This window comes from Mauremys mutica, chromosome 5 (genome assembly GCF_020497125.1).
Source record: "Mauremys mutica isolate MM-2020 ecotype Southern chromosome 5, ASM2049712v1, whole genome shotgun sequence".
In the NCBI taxonomy this organism is placed as follows: domain Eukaryota; kingdom Metazoa; phylum Chordata; order Testudines; family Geoemydidae; genus Mauremys; species Mauremys mutica.
In genome coordinates, this window is record NC_059076.1 from 24,112,794 (window position 1) to 24,129,736 (window position 16,943).

At 41.4% G+C, this 16,943-nt stretch overlaps 1 protein-coding gene across 2 annotated transcripts in view; it reads left to right on the forward strand.

The window, feature by feature from the left end:
- Positions 1 to 16,943, forward strand: part of PTPN13 (protein tyrosine phosphatase non-receptor type 13) — a 144,113-nt gene that overhangs the window by 32,453 nt on the left and 94,717 nt on the right. For both annotated transcript variants that reach the window (XM_045019370.1, XM_045019371.1), the window contains exons 3-5: positions 1,766 to 1,831; positions 8,493 to 8,678; positions 11,968 to 12,061. In XM_045019370.1, coding sequence (XP_044875305.1) covers positions 1,766 to 1,831; positions 8,493 to 8,678; positions 11,968 to 12,061 — 346 coding nt within the window. The remainder of the gene's footprint in view (positions 1 to 1,765; positions 1,832 to 8,492; positions 8,679 to 11,967; positions 12,062 to 16,943) is intronic.

Sequence of the window (16,943 nt, forward strand, 5' to 3'; positions counted from 1 at the left end):
AGTTATCACTGAGAAAAGTGGGCTCACGCTCCAGTTGGAAGAGTTGGGGTGGCCATCCTGGCAGAGGGACAGATGAGGACTGGTGAGGAGCCTAGAGTGTGGTAGAAGATGCTGGCATGTGAAGTGTTACGTCGTGGGGTTTTGAGGATGATATGTACTGGGATGATAGATGGGACTGCATGGAGGACTTTTGTTATGACCTGAATTGTATTATGTTTTTTTTATAATAAACTGGCCCCACAGAAGGGTATTATTGAAGCAAGGGAGCCTGAAGTGGAGTTCTTGGGTTACCTGAGAGGGGACACTTGTTGTGCCATAGCCTGCTTCAGGAGGATGTCCCTGGGTGGGGCTGCCATTTGACACTGCCATATTATTGTTTCATAAAAACTAGACTAATAATAAATATTAACTATGGTAGCTCTTTCCGTTGTCTCCCACAGCATCTTCTGCGTAGATTGTAGATCTCTCTAAATATTGTCTCTGGTAGGTTATAAACTCTCCAGGGCAGAGATTGTCTTAATATCTATGCCTTTTACCAAGTCAGGTATCTGGTCAGCGCTGAACAAATACATAACTTTGTCTTAAACATATATTTAAAGCAATTCTATCTTCCTCCTGAATATGTAACTATAAAACTGTGTTGAATTTGCATATATGGTACAGAAAAACAGTGAAAGTCAGGTTTGCATTTCATTGTTGTATGGATTCTATTGGCTATGTGCATGAATAGTTTTCTCCCAATTTACACCCACATTTCAAAAACATAAAATATTTTATGAAAATATTCATAAAATATTGATTCTAACTGCATATAGCTAATGCTTCAAGTTGGCCTGGAATTTGTATTTTCTCTTTATTTGGGGGAAGATGGGATTGGTTGAATCACCTATAAGTGGCATCTATGCTCAATTTTAATATAACTCGTTGCCAAAATTATGTAATGCACCTCTTGCTTTAAATTATACAGTTATTACTAACACACGTTCACTGTACAATAGTTGCTTTGTCCAGTACAAAGAGTGTCATTACCACATTATATATACAAACAATCCAGATTCATTATTATTCACTACTTTTTTCTATTCTTATTTATTATTTATTTATATTACAGCAAGGCCAGTGGCCCCCATTAGTATGATTTGTTGTGCTGGGACATGTACAAATATGTAGGAAAACACATTCCCTGCTTTGAGGAGTTTACAATGATTGAAATTTTAAGATGACAACCTCATATGTTGTGTGCATAGGTGAAAGTCCATTGGCAACCCAAAAGCCAGTGTTTGTGATCCTAAGTGTTTCACCTTCAGAACTATGCACCTTTTAAGACTTGCAGCATTGGAATGCCCTGCTGCATTTCAGAATGTATTCATCACCATCAAGTGTCGTAATCTTATTGATGTATACTGGGCCTTAATCTTAAATGAAGGGTTAAAAACTAAATGGAAATGTTAGAGGAGCATTAATAAGATTTTTTCAAGTCTTTTCCCATAGTGGGATTTGCTGCTCTGACTGTAATGACCAGGGCAAAGGACAGTTCGGAAGCTCTCCAAGGCAAGGAGGCTAATTGAGTCCATGGCTAAGCTTAGCTGTCAAAAATGTAAACATGCAATAGTGCACCTAATTTGTGGGGGGGGAGGGGAGGGGAGGACCACCCTTTCTCAGAATGTCAAGTTCATCACACCCACTTAATACTCTAAAGATATACTGTTGAATTTCCAGAACTGTCCCTTCATTAAGTTGACAGATGGTTTGTGTTGTATTACAGATTCATGTTTATTCTCTTGGTATGACCCTTTATTGGGGAGCCGACCATGAAGTCCCTCAAAGCCAAGTAAGTATTTTTTTAAGACTTCTTTTATAAAATCTCACCATTTTTAAGTTTTAAAATGAGGTTTGTTTGATAACGTCCTCCACATTTCTAAAAAAAAAAAAGAATAACAGGGCAAGGTAAACCCTTGGGACGTTGGTGGGACTGGTGAAACTAAGTGAAAAGCAGGAGTTTTTACATAATTTGGGTTTTTGTAATTTACATAATTACAAGGTGCTTGTGAGAGGGGGAAAAATTGTCCCAAGGAGTAGAATTTAGGGCTCGTTCCTGAAGCCCTCACTCATGTGAGTAGTTCTGTAAATATGAATGGGACTATTCTGATGAGTAAGAGCTGCAGAATTAGGCCTGTTGGGGCACAAACCCAAGAGGTAGAGAACTTGCAACTCCCATTGCAGTCATTTCACAGTCAATGGGAGTTCCAGGTTCTCAGCCTTCCCAGGATCAGGCCTAAATATGCAGGGTTCAAGGTAAAATAATATTATCTGAAATAGTTGCCTCTTGAATACTGAGGATTGGTGGCTGAACTGTGGGCTTCCAAGTTATGGGTACTTAAAGGTGAGCTTACCAGAGTCTTACTGCAACAGACATGAGAGAGACTTTTGATGTACATCTCAACCCCGATATAACGTAGTCCTCGGGAGCCAAAAAATCTCACTGCCTTATAGGTGAGACCGCGTTATATCAGGTTCGGTCTGGTATGTCATACTGGCAAGAGCCGGTACACCGTGCCAGAGTGGACCAGCTTCCCCGGCAGTGATTTAAATGGCCCAAGTCTCCAGCCGCTGCAGGGAGCCCCAGTCCCTTTAAATCACCACTGGAGCTCTGGCAGTGGGGCTCGGGCAGGGATTTAAAGGCCCCGGGGCGCCTGCAGCGGCCGAAGCCTCTGGCCCTTTAAATCACCGCCCGAGCCCGACTGCCAGAGCCCCGGCGAGAACTTAAAGGGTCTGGTGCTCCAGCCGCTGCAGGGAGCTCCCCCCCCACCCCCGGGCCCTTTAAATCACCGCTGGAGCTCTGGCAACCGGGCTTGGGCAGTGATTTAAAGGGCTCGGGGCTCCACACGAATTCAGATATAACGCGGTAAAGCAGCGGGGCTCGGGTGGCGCTTTAAAGGGCCTGGGGCTCCCTGCTGCTTTACCACGTTATATCCGAATTCGTGTTATATAGGGTCGCGTTCTGTCGGGGTAGAGGTGTATTCTGTGATCCTACAGCTTCAGAATTTGTCACTGAATTCACTCCTAACCATAATGCCGCTGAGAGCAGGGGGTTTTGCTGTAGAATTAAAGACCTTTTTACCACAGAATCCATAGAGCTTTGCTTGTAGTGAAGCAGCTTGCTTTGTCCATTATGAGACAAAACTCCTATTCTTCTCTAATTAATACTCTTCACTGTTTCTATTCTGGTTGTTTGCTTCTTTATTTTTCTTGATTAGGGATACTGTAGCGTTGGTTTGAAGGAGGGAAAGCACTGGCATTGTCTTTCACTTGGAAGTTATGTGGAGTCAACTTGGCCCTTATGTCTCCCAATGAACCACAGCTGTTTGAGGCTTATCAAAAACAACTTGCTTGTATATCATGCTGTGAATCTATCAGAAGAAAAATCAGATTTCTGTTTTATTAAGGGATTCTAAAATGGGTTGATTTTTGTTTGTCATATTGAAATTTCTTTAATACAGTAAAAAAGTATTTGTGATTTACTTAAAAAGATACTGACCACTGTGCTCCATTTGGCCCTACTATAATTTCTATGAGCCTAAGGTAAGCATGTTTGGGTGAATTCATTACATGACTGCCTCTGAAGGGAGGGTACTTGTTGAGAATAGGGCGTAGACTTCTTTGCTGTTGACTTGCTAGCAGCTGTAGACACAGTTATGGACTGGTTAGAGCTTAACCTCATTGCTCAATTTCAGAGTGGTCGCCCTGTTAGTCTGTATCAGCAAAAACAACGAGGAGTCCTTGTGGTACCTTAGAGACTAACAAATTTACAAAAGCTTATGCCCAAATAAATGTGTTAGTCTCTAAGGTGCCACAAGGACTCCTCGTTGTTATTGCTCAATTTGGTTATCTCGTATACAGTATGTGCAGCTGTCAGAACTCCTTCAGTCAGGTTTGGGAGGATTTGCTCTTTAACGTTTGACTCATCTTCTTCCAGAACTCTTTCATCTTAGGAAACAAAAAAATAAAACACACCAAAAAAAAAACCCCACACAACAACTACACTTCAAGTCAATCGCTGAAATGGCTGGAGGAGACTGAAAAATTAGGAGTCTGTATCCAAAAAGTACATTAGGTGATGAGGTAGGGATATGCAGATATTATACATTTGGCTTGACTCCTGCTCAGATGTGGGGGGGGAAAAACAGCTTTCAGCACAAAACTTACTCAGCTGCTTAAAAATGTATTATTATTACTAATTAAACGGAGAAAGCTGTTGATACAGTGTTATGGCTGAGAAATAAAGGGAAAGATTTTCAAAGGCAGAAAGGACAGTGACTCCTTTGATTAGGATTCAAGCACTGATGTACACACACGTGCATCTGTGTATCTTCCACTATATCGCCATACTTTAACAGGAAGCCTCACATTTACACTTGGACTAATTTATTATTTACATAAACCCATCTACATAATCTAATGGATTGGATTTTCTTAATATAATCAGTATTTTCAAGTACTTGGGTGGTACAAAATGTGATGAAAATTGGTAAAAATTACATAATACTTTTGTAAGACCCAGGAATTTTTCAGTAAAAATTAATAAAAATAGAAAATCAAGGCCTTTGGGCACATATTACAGCTCCAGTGAAACTGAAGAGGAAAAAGCAAGTGGTGGATAATATTGTTCCTCTTCCACCGTGATTAGCAGGAATATTCCTTTGCAGTTCCTTCTCTCCCCACTACCTCAATCCCCACATTGACAGGTTTTTCTCACCTTTATGATCTGGGGCAGAGATGACCTGGCAGCTTAGAGTTGTTAGGTTTGTGCAATAGAAATGGGAGTGCTGGCTTGAAATCAGGCTATGGAAGTTGAGAACTGAACAGAAGATAGGAACTTTATTCCCTTTTCTCTCCCTAGAAATCTCTATCATTAGTGGCAGCAGAGCTTCCAGCATCAGGGTTTACCAGCACTACAGCAATTCCCCTCTAGGATATCATGCTGATGTGTGTCAGGAAAGAGAAAAAAAGCAAAATTGCAGAAATTTCCTACCTTTGCCTTTAATTTTAACATGTGCCTGCTGAGCTTCTGCACTCCAGAATACTCTGCATCCAAAAGAGCACAGTCAAGAAGGCACCCATGCATGCTGCCACAGAAGTTACACCCCTTCTGAGGCAGTCTTTAAGGTAGCAAGCAGTTAGTAGAGACAGAATGATTGACTGTGTGTGGCACTGATTTTAAGAGGGAATTTCTTTGTGCAGATCTACACAAGAGCGTGGTTATATCTGTATATACATGTGTTACATGCTTAAATAGCAAAGGAAAAGATTGATTATTATTGTCTTTCATTAGTTCATACCTTATTTTATTTTAAACTGTTTTATCTCTTAGCGCACCCACCCACACACACTTTTTCCTGAGGATTATGTCTATGCCAATGGGTGTTTTAACTCCAAGTTGTGTTGTCAGAGTCCAGAATAATAATTAAGCATTAAAAACATTTTCATGCTTGAGAAATGAAAAATATATACCATGGGTTTTCTCTATAAACTTGGATAATAAAATAAAATTGCCTCTGGGGTTGAGAGTAAGTATAAGCTATTTCAGCCCTAATAGCTGATTTTTTGGGAAAAACTAGCTAGTGAACATAGGGATTTATAATGAATGCCTTCATTACTGTAACTATAGTGTGGCTTTGGTGATATTATAACCTAAAAAAGAAAAACAACACTTTAAAAAACCAGTATTTCCTCCCAAAACCAAAGAGTAATCTAGTTGCATGCAGGGATCATTTAGTTAGAATGGAAAAACAAAGCATGCTCTGAAGAGTTTCATCCAGAAGTTCATTATGCTGTGCTAATGGACTCTTTGGGGGGTTACAGATTGTCGTTGAGTTCTTCATTCAAAGCACATGCTTTCGGCGTTTACCAAATGTCATCTCGTTCATGATAGTATTGATATGTTCTGTAACTACTAGCATATTTGTAGAAAAATGCATTCCTTCAATATTATTTATATAACCATAGCATCTTGAGATGCCAACAGAGATCATGGCTGCATTGTGGTAGGTGAGTTCCATAATAAGAGACAGTCCCCATTCCAAAGAGTTAACACTTTAAATAGACAAGACTGACAAAAATGTGAGAGGATTACGAATCCCATTTTACCTAGGGCAAACTGAGACAGAGAGAGACTGTAACTTGCCCAGTGTCACCCTGGAAGTTTGTGGCAGACCTGGAATTGAATCCCAATCCAGTGGGACCACAAGACTAAAGACCAATTATTATTATTTGTATTACAGTTGTGCCCAAGAGCCCTAGTCATGGACCATGACCCCATTGTGCTAGACATTGTACAAACAGAGAACAAAAAGACAGTCCCTGCTCTGAGGGGCTTCCAATTCTCTCCTTCATTTTGTATGTTCTGTAGCTAATGGTAAGGGCCAGATTGTGGTTGACCCTATGTGGGTGTACAAGTTGTGGGAAGAGGATACAAAGATTTCCCAGTTCTTTTGGGCTCCAATTCTGGGACTATGCCCAATCCCCGGTCCTTTATATGCTTGATGGTCAGGATTTGAAGAGTCCTAGTGCGGGTAATGACACTAGATTCGATAAAGGAAGAGACTGTGACTCCACCCCTGCGCACGCACCATCCAGCAGAACGGGGCTTATGTGGGAGAAAGCAAACTGTGCTCATTAAAAGGATGGATCATCTGTTCCCATATGCTGGGGGGCGGGGTGCATTGCTACACAGCAGTTCTGTAACCCCTCTCAGCCCTGGCTGTGGCTTATAATATACCCCTACTATAGACTGCTTTTTTCTTTGTCTCTTCTTTTGTGTGTGTGTGTTACATCAGTATAGATTGCAAAATATTTTTATAATGGGGAAAGTGTTGTGGGCTTTTCCCTTTTCCTTCATTCTCAAAAACAGCTGACCTGCTCTACTTTATAATCTGAAGAAGCGGGAGGAAGAGGGGGGGGTGGAATCACCCTGAGGCAGAGACCAGGTATGGATAATTTCAGCCCAAAAGGTGAAAGTTTTAGAAAGTTGTGAGCCACTGAAGACAGAAAGGTACAATGGAAACATGGAGGGAATTGGCTATAGCTATCGCGAGCATTTCAGCTACTTTAAAAAGAAAATCAACTGTTGTCACCCTAGAATAGAGCAACTTTCATCTGGTGAATTTCTTACCCGTCCTGTAAGCATGTGGTAAGTGCTAGTAGCTAACATTCTAGCAGAACTCACAGATCTACCTTTATAAAAAGTTAAAATATTTAACTTTTCCATTGTAACACAGATGTAAGATGTAGAATTTATAAATGTTTGTTGATGTTTTTAGCTGATGAATATGTTGTTTTAGCTTCTTTGCTGTGTACCAGGTTTCATGCAAGAATGATTTCTGTGATTCGAGAGAGAGAAAAATTGTTCCCTTAAAAAAAATTAATTGAAAGACAGTAGTGCCTATTAGAGTGTATATGGTAAAACACTATATTAATTCTGTATGTTAAACCAGGGTGATACAGAATAAATGTTTATAGTAAGCTTCAAAAATAAATGGAAAGAAATACTGTGAAACTTAATGTGCTTAGTAAAGAACACCACACGACAGGGCATGTATTTCTTTGATAACCGCCCACCTTGGGTGCGTAGTGAGGCACAGTGCTGAAGGCCAAGTGCCTACAGTGTCTGGGAAGTGGTGTTATCACTGACTACTGCATACCCTGGAGTGTTATTCCACTTAGAATATGATAGGATTGACTGTTTGGATGAGAAAAAATTAAGGCTAAGTAGTTCCCAACCCTATGGGTGTTGTCCCATAATTGCAGGGCTTCACTTACGTAGCCAATCACTTTGCTCCCTCAGTCCTGCCCCTTTTCTAATAATATCTAAAAACTTTTCTGGACTCTGGAAAGGATTTTTAAACATTAGATAATCTTGAATAATAATAAATGCCATCTCCAGTATAATTGTTAGTCATGAGAGACTTGACGAGTCAATCCAACACCTTTCTGGAATATGAAAGTACAAATCCAGTTGAAGTAAAATCTTGAACTAGCTAAAGGGTTATAGAAACCTTTTCAGTACACTTGTCAGCTCTCATCAGCAAGTTCCTGCAAATACTGTCTCCAAGTCCCTTATGGTTAGCAGTTACAATGAATATAGTTATTTTTCAAGACTGTGTTTTAAAAATCTTAATTAGTCCTAATGTCCTTGGTAGACAAGTATTATTATACTCAGTTTACAGACTGTGAATAGCCCAAGATGAAACAGGTTAGTGACATATCCTGCATTTAGATCCCCTGAACCATAGCCACTAGATCAAACAGCTTTCCCTGTCAATGAGATGTGTTTTCAGATGAAGCATATCAGGTGGAATTTTCAGAAGTGCCAGAATGAATTAGTATTGAAAGTAATTTGAAACTTTAGAAAATCAACCTATTTGCATATGTGGTTGATAGATATTTAAGTGCTGTTGTCTGTTTTTTTAATTCCTCTTCTCCTCTGTAATCAGCCTATCAAACTTGGGGATCACCTAAACAGCATACTGCTTGGCATGTGCGAAGATGTCTTTTATGCCCGTGTGTCTGTACGAACGGTTCTGGATGCCTGCAGTGCCCACATAAGGAACAGTAATTGTGCACCTTCTTTCTCATATGTGAAACAGTTGGTTAAACTGGTTCTGGGAAGCCTCTCTGGGGTAAGTGTTTACAAGCAGTTGAGCAATAACTGAGAATTGCAAAAACACAGTGAAGAAATTGGTTTAAAGTCTCTCTCCAGACTTGCTTCTTGTTTGTAATTTTTCCCAACTTATAGTAAAGGGACACTCAGTCTAAAAATTACACTTCTGTCTGAATGTTTTTTACCTGCTTTTATCACAAGCAGCACAAGAAAGAGCAATTACTGAAAGATTAATGGAAAACATTGTGGTCTCCAATTTTTGTTAGTTGACTTTATGCATTTGGCAGCACTATATATGGTCACTTTTGCAGTTTCCCTGGTAAGGTCAGTTTCTCGTTGTGTTGGATCTTCCACACAGGAATGGGGAGAAACATTTTTTTTAAATATAGGCTAATATGATGATAAAAAACAAACATTGGAATAGATGCCATGGGGCAGGTGTTTAACACTTGTTTTAGCTAACTGGATTTCTCTTTTACATTTTAAATTCTGTTATGGACTGTTGTTTATTGAAGGAAATAAGGGAATGTGTCATCAGACTTTTAAGTTCTTCTGAGATTCTACCCAGCTGTCAGCCATTATTACTGACAGGGAATTCATATTATTATGACACATGCACTTATTATTTCCATATGTAAAAAGAATGACATTAACTCATCTCAAAAAGTTACCATTCCTGACTGGCAACCTCTCCCTTCGCTACAGTGTTACAACATATTCATGGGATGGTTAAATAATTTTAGTACTCTGAATAGAAATGGAGCTTACTAACTGTTAATGGTGCCAAACAGTACTTCTCCCAGTATTTTTCATTTATAAATTATCTCTAATAATAGCAATCAGACAACTCAAGCAAAGTATTTCTACAGAATTGCTGGACCATAGGTGTTGGATATTGTGGTTCTGATTCACTGCTATGTTACTACAGTATTCTACTGCTTCAACCCTTTGGAACAAAATGAGTTATTACTGCATAGACTGTCAGTCCTTCATCAGTTAAGACTGAGCCAATCACAACATGTCTTCCAATCTTCTCTCACTCCAGCCATCTTTTGCCATGCTTGTCCATATCTCCTTGTTAGGAAATCATCCCATCTCTTTGGAGGCTGACCTTGTGGCCGTTTCAGTTCTCGTGGATACCACTCAGATATAGCTGGTGTAAAAATGGATCCCTGGACACATGCCACCAGTATGATCACGGAAAAGTGCATTGCTTGATATTCTGTTTCTTGAGATGGGAGATTCCAGTGCTGTCAGGGTCTTGCTAATCTGGTTGGTAAATTGCTGCATGAAGAGATATGACTCTGGCTCAGTTGAATCTCCAGCCATCACTGATTCCCTACCCACAGACCTTCCAGAGAGAGCGCTGTGAGGCATACTCTGGTCTCTGGCAGCCTAAGAATGGCAGCTGAATCTATTTTTCTCCAATGATTATCAGTGTGGTATCTGAGCTCCTCCATGGTAACTCAGTGTAGCTATTCTTCTACAATGCAGAGCAAGAGGCAGTAATTGAGACAACAAGGCCCCAGCAAATTCAGAGTTTTTAAAATAGGGTTGGATTGTGACCTACAGGCAACCAGTAGCGTGCAGAGCACTAGTGTGAATGGTCTTGTATGATGTCTCTTGCTTAGCAGGTGAGTTGATCTATGTTGTATCAGTCTTAATTGCCACATGGCTTTCATAGTCAGTCCCAGCTAATAGTGCATTAGCGTACTATTAGCCTGGAGGTGACAAAGATGTGAATGACTTTGACCAGCCCTTTATCTTGGCCAGCATCGATGGAAAAGGTAGTAGTGGCTGAAAATGCCTATCTGTAAGTTCCAGGATCAAAGGTGAATCCATCCAAAGCCCCTGTTTGTGCGCCACCTTAATAAGTGGGAGGAGTATTAAAAAAACTTCAGTTGAGGTGTTGCTTGTTGAGATTCTGCTAGTTCTTTTGTTTCCTTCTACCAATCAATATCACCTATGTTTTGCCTGAACAGAGTCTTAGCCAGCTGTCTTTCATCCATCTCCCTGTTTCACCAAGTCATTGGAATATTTGAGACCACATTGTTCACACTAAACAAGAAAGGAAAATAGAACCGGGTATCATCAGAATGTTGGTGACATCGTGGTGCGGTTGTTTTCTTTATGTACTGAGCTAGTCTTCACTCCCCAGTTTTATTCCATTGTACACAAATAGGTCCCGTTGCTGTTTGTTTCTGTAGCTATCCTTGAAACGCCAACTTAATGATGTACATACACTGTTTATATATGGAAACTGTGCTGCTCTTGCTCAGGATTATGTAGAGCATCCAAGTTTAGAAGTGTGTTCCTGTACATATCTGTTGACCCTGATTAGGCATTGTTGTACTGTAAATGTTTCCTCTTGAATTGTATAGGAGATTATCCATTGAAATGCAAAATATCTTAAAATGTCATTGGGTGCATTTCCTTTTTAAAATATTTTGTAAAGGGTGAATGGGGAGATCACTGATTGAACCTATTTAGTATTAGTTGGGTTGCATTGTAATTGTACTAGATAGAAAGTAACTTTATTTTTCACAAGCTGCAATCCTAATTCTTCAGTTAGTTTCTAATTTACAGAAAGGCTAGAGTAAAAATTATCAGTGCAATTTAAAAAGATTCTTTGAATTATTTGTATGCAAGTATCCAGAATCAGATACATGTATATATTGAATTAACATTTATTTTTAAAAGCTGGGACGCTGTGATAAAATATCTCAAGAGTTGGAATTTCCTTTTTTGTTCTTTGAATTATGGAAACACTGAAGGAAACACTTTTCTGAAATTATTAAAGCTATTGTATGGGCATCCAATAGAGCTACTGTGGTTACTAGCCTAAAATATCATCCACAAGCTTGCATTTAATAGTAGGTACAAACCGTAATTTAGCAAACTAACCCTGAATATGCACATCCTAGAATATCTTAAGCTACTTTAATTCTTCTAGTTTCCATTTACTGTAATGGAACATATTTATGTTGTAGATTTATGGAATTATTTTCTGTTTATTTGGGCAGAAAGTATGCCAAACATGTATTGAACAAATATTACTAAAGTGATACTAATAAGGAAAGAGTTCCTAAAACATAACCCAAGGGGAAATCCAAATTGATAATCCCAATTCAATGAAGAAATTCTGAATTTCCACAGACAAACTAATGTAAATACTGTACAATTACTTTATTTGCCTGAGAAAGACAATGTCCTGCTAAATGTGTTGGCCTTTTGTCCTCAAGTATCCAGTCTTCATGGTAACATGGTCTTTTCAGAACACTTGACTTTGTATTACTGCCTGTTTACAGGTCGATCAGCTTTCCTGCAATGGAGAAAGAAAATTGCAGACAGACAGAAGCCAGGCCATTCGGGAGAGGCTGAGAGGGAAGGGACTTCCCACAGGTAAGTGCTCCTGGGTGGTCAGGATGATGAAAGCCTTATGGAAGAAATCTAGGATGCTTAGTCAGCCAAATGAGTGTAGTAGGAGAGGGAGAACTCACATTCACATCCTCAGAAGCCTGATGGTTAGTACACCAGAGAGCACTGTTCAGCTAAACACTTAAGTGCATGCTTAAGTCTCATTGATGGCAGGTGAATAAGAATTGTGTAGAATGTAATTTTTAAATCAAGACTAGATTTATGTTCTAGGGCAACCAGAAATTATGGGTTTGAACCAGGACTCATTTTTCCTGAATTGTGCAGAAGTCCAGTCTAAATGATCATAATGGTCAATTCTAGCCTAAAAATACATACATGCAAATGTGGTATCTCACTACCAGCAGTTACTGCTCACTTCTCAAACAGCGAATGGACACAATTGCTCAGATTTATCATTGCGCAGAAGGTACATAAGGTGTTCAACTCTTCACATGTTACTGTCAGTCTCTGCCCATCTGCCACCACCAAACGGGGTACAAAATTATTTTACTCTCTGTTTTTCAGCTCTTCTTGTTACTTTTGTGTTGTTTAAAAAACATAGTAGCCTGGAAGGGATTACAAGCATCAAGATAGCTACTAGGATTGCCAGTAGTGCTAGAAACCACAAAGAAGGCAAAACTAGGCAGAGCCATGGCCCTGCAACCGTTCTGTACTGACTGGGGCTTCAGGGCTTGGTGCTGGGATGGAATGGTAGGCTGCTCGTCCAAATAAGAGGTGGAGTTTCTCTTAAGAGCCCTCCTTTGCTGATTGTTTTTCCTGCTGTCCTCTACAGGCAGTATGCCGTTAGGAACAGTTGATGATGCAGTATCCCTTTTGTCTCACTCTCGCACATGCGCTACAGTCACTGGTTTCTACAGCCATAATATAGCACTTTGTACCTTAGCTTTTTTTGCAACGTTTGTTTGTTCTCTCCCTCACCCCCCAAGAAATATAACTGTCCTTAACTTAAAATCTTTTCTTCTCAAAGGAGTGTGGATTTTCTGTTTGTTTGATTGTTTCTTTTTGTTTGTGTACACACAACTTATAAGATTGTCTTTAGCAGAAGTAATTTTATGTCTTTACAGTCTTAAGCTTTGCTGTTAACATATAGTTATGTTTGGGTTTTACTGCTTAACTTCAGAGATTGGTATTCTAACAAGCCATCTTGTTATAGCATTTTCATGGGTTTCTGGCTCAGTTCTAGTGTGCAGTAGTATCTGTTTAATGTCTAGCGTATCCTCTCTCTAGGGACTATACCTTGTATTTGCAGGGGAAGGATGAGATGATCTAACAGGTGTTTTCCCACTGTAACCTGTATGATTTATTTATAAAACAACATAGGACAGGATATTCTTCCCCTCACCCTGCTTTCTTTGCATTGCTCGGTACATATGAGGCCTGCTCCTCTGAACTGGTTAAGAAGGGAATTTAAAAAAATATATTTACTCAGAAAGTTCAGCTGAGATGCAGCATCTGGCTTCCTGAGGTTATGCAGAGTTAAAAGATTGGCTGCCCACTTCTCTTTCTCCTCTCTGGACAGATGGTGCTATCAACTTGTGAGAGTGTATTTCAGCTACCAAACCCACTTCTGTGCTAGGCTGGTGTTATATGGATAAGGTTCCCTCTGGCTATAAAAAACTTTTACTCCTGGGGGGATTCTGTGTGACTGTATGCCAGCAGAAAACACCCCGTCCCCCTGCGGCATTCCTGTGCTTCCCTGCAGAAAATGACAGGGAACCAAAGGGAAGCCACTTTGGGAGTTGGGGCTCTGATGGGTTGCCACTTGGAACAGGGATACCACTGAGCTCACCTGACCTTTACATTGTACTGCTGTGATAGGCTCTCAGTCCCCTTCCAGCACACATACAGGTGAAGACACACCCAGCTGCAGCTTCACACAGATGCTGAGATCAGCTCTGCATGGGAAGGCTCAGCTAAGGAACTGCCCAGTTACTCAAGTGCACACACCCCTTTGAAGGGTCAACCCAAAATTATACCGTCTTGCGCTGCACAGAGAACTCATGAAATTCGCTCCCTCTCTCAGTTCAGTCCTTGTTTCTCAGGTGTTTCCAGCAATCTTCTCGGGCGGGGAGTCAGCGAAGAAGAGCCACGATGATGTCACTCCCTGTCTTAAATAGCTTTTGCATATGGCGGGAACCCTTTGTCTCCAGGCTTAGTTGGTTCCCACACCTTTCCATGCAAAAACACTGGTATTCCAAGATGGAGTCCAGCACCACGTGATTTGGTCACATGTCCCTGTAGGGCCATAGCAGCCATGTCTAGGAAGCCGTTTGTAGGGTCCTCAGGAAGGCTCACTGGTGGGCGACTAGCATCTTCTAAGACCTATTGTTCTCCCTAATGGCCCTTCCCAGCCAGCCATCTAGATTGATTGCGTTCTGCCTAGTGGGCGTTCCCCAGGTGTAAACACATTTGTAATAGATGCATAGACAATATTCCTAACTTCAGAACCAAAATAATACATGCATACAAATAGGATAATCATATTCAGTAAATCATAACCTTTTCAGTGATATCTCACATGACCTATCTGTCATATCATAACATCTCTATGAAGAATATGGACGTAGTGTCACAGGGGCGACCATGGGCTCAGTTTGGGGGGGATTCCCCCCCAAATCGGGGTGAGGCATGATGGGCACATGGGGTTACGTGCCACTGCCCCCCATTTCTGCAAGCACAGAGCTCCTCAGCTGAAGGAGGCTGTCTCTCAGCTTTGCAGACTGAGCAGCTGAATGCCACCTCTTGAGTCCTAGTGCCAGTCGTGCTCCCCTTCTGTGTGCTGGGAGCCTTCCTATTTTCTGTGCAACAGTGAGTGCCTGGGGTGGGGCTGGGTAAGGAGTGGGGGTGGAATAGAGCAGGGGGAGGGGAATGTGGGAGCGAGGGGAAGGGGATGGAGAAGAAAAGGGGATAGGGGAAGCAGGAGCTCAGCATTTGGCATCCCCTCAGCAGCAGCTTGGGCTCCTCTGTTAATCAGGCCCATTGAACCCTCACCCTGACAAGCCCCACCTCCCCCCACCTGGACCACTCTGACGAGCCCCTCGCACCCAGACCCCACTGATCCCCAACCAGCTGCACGTGGACCCCCACCCATCAAGCCCCACTCCCCCAGCTGGAGCTGCCCTATTAAGCCGCCCAGACCTCCCCCACCCCCGCTGAGCCCCAACCACCTTCACCTGGATCCCCTGCTGAATCCCATTACCCCTGCACCCGGAACCCCCCAACAAGCCCCTGTGCATCCAGATCTCCCACTGAGCGGCCCACACCCAGATTGCCCCACACAGAAACCTCTCACCCCACACCTGGATCTACCCACACTAAGCTTCTCTACACTTGGCTCCTGCTGGGCTGAGCCTGCCCACCCATACCTGGTGCGCCTGGCACAGAGAGGCAGGGCCCCGGGGTGTTTCTGGGGCAGGCCCAGCCCTTGCACTGTCAGGGTCAGGTGCAGCTTCACTGCCGAGTTCCTGTACCAAGGAAGGTGAGGGTTTAGGGTGACCTGCCACCTCAAATGCAGTCAGGGCCTGTGATCCCCGCTGCCAGGCTGGAGCCACATTTATTTATTGACAAAATTTGCAGAATTTAAAAATAGTGTGTTCATAATTTTTAATTTTTTGGCACACAATTCCCTCAGACGTCAAAAACAAAATAACTGTGCTCTTACTACATTAAGTCCTTTCTTCTTCCCTGTCTTTTAAGAGACAAACCCAGATTCCTTTATTTTCTCCCTCTGTTGGCTGCTTGTCCTGCTCCCGAGCTGGTTTTCCCATCTGGTCCACACTGTGTTCAAATCCTAAGCCTTTTATTCTGCCTAAGATGCATGCCCTCCTGATTCCCAGCATCTTCTCCCAGTCCTTCACCTCCTGGTGCTAGCTTTCAGTTCTGTTCCTCAAGACATCTTGCTCTCAACACCACCTTCCAATTTACAGGTTCTCCTCCTCTTTGGTAGCTGCTGTACCTGATTCCCACTGTATTCAGTTCCTAGGGAGTACGGAATCAGGATAGTAACCCTGAATGAGAATAATTCTCAGTTCCAATTTGGCATTTCAGCTTTGTAAACCATTTAAAAACTAGCAAGGAGTGAAGAGAGATGATTATACAATACAGACGCCCCCTGACTTACGCAATCATTCCATTCCGGAAAGCCTTGCGTAACTCAAATTTTGCGTAAGTTGGAAACGTATACCTGTACGTTATGCAAAAATTTCCACAACTCAAAAATCCTATTTCTGGCTTATGGAACTTTTTCTGTAAGTGCGAATTTGAGTAAATTGGGTCTTGCGGAACCCGGGGAGCATCTGTAAGTTATTGAGTGACAACCAGACTGCAGTAGACTCCAGAGAATTTACACCTTTGATATTTCTATTTTTATAGCTATGTTCCTATCATTGGTACTAATTCTGTCAATATCCGTGTAGCTCAGCTTCCCTTAAGGGCAGAGCTTCTAGCCTCTGGCAAAGCAAGAACTTGAATTTAGTACCAATTACATTAATGATAGGCCTGGAATGAGGAACCTCGGGTAGAAAGCCAACAAACAAATGTGCTATTGAAAAGTAAATAAAGGACAACCTTGTCCTATCTCCTCTTTATATTATACAGTTTATCATTTGTGTGGACTTGAGACTAAATTGCCAGTGTGAAAGTCATTAGGAAAATTTGTCACACATGGAAGTAATATATAATATAGATGTGTCACGAAGTTTACACTATCAGCTTGAGAATGCTGAAGTGTTGTTATGCACAAATAACTAATTTCTGTTTCCAAAGACTGAATTTATGAAGTAGTAAATTGATGTGCTGAATTGAGAAATATGCTTAGGTTGACAAAAACAACGAGGAGTCCTTGTGG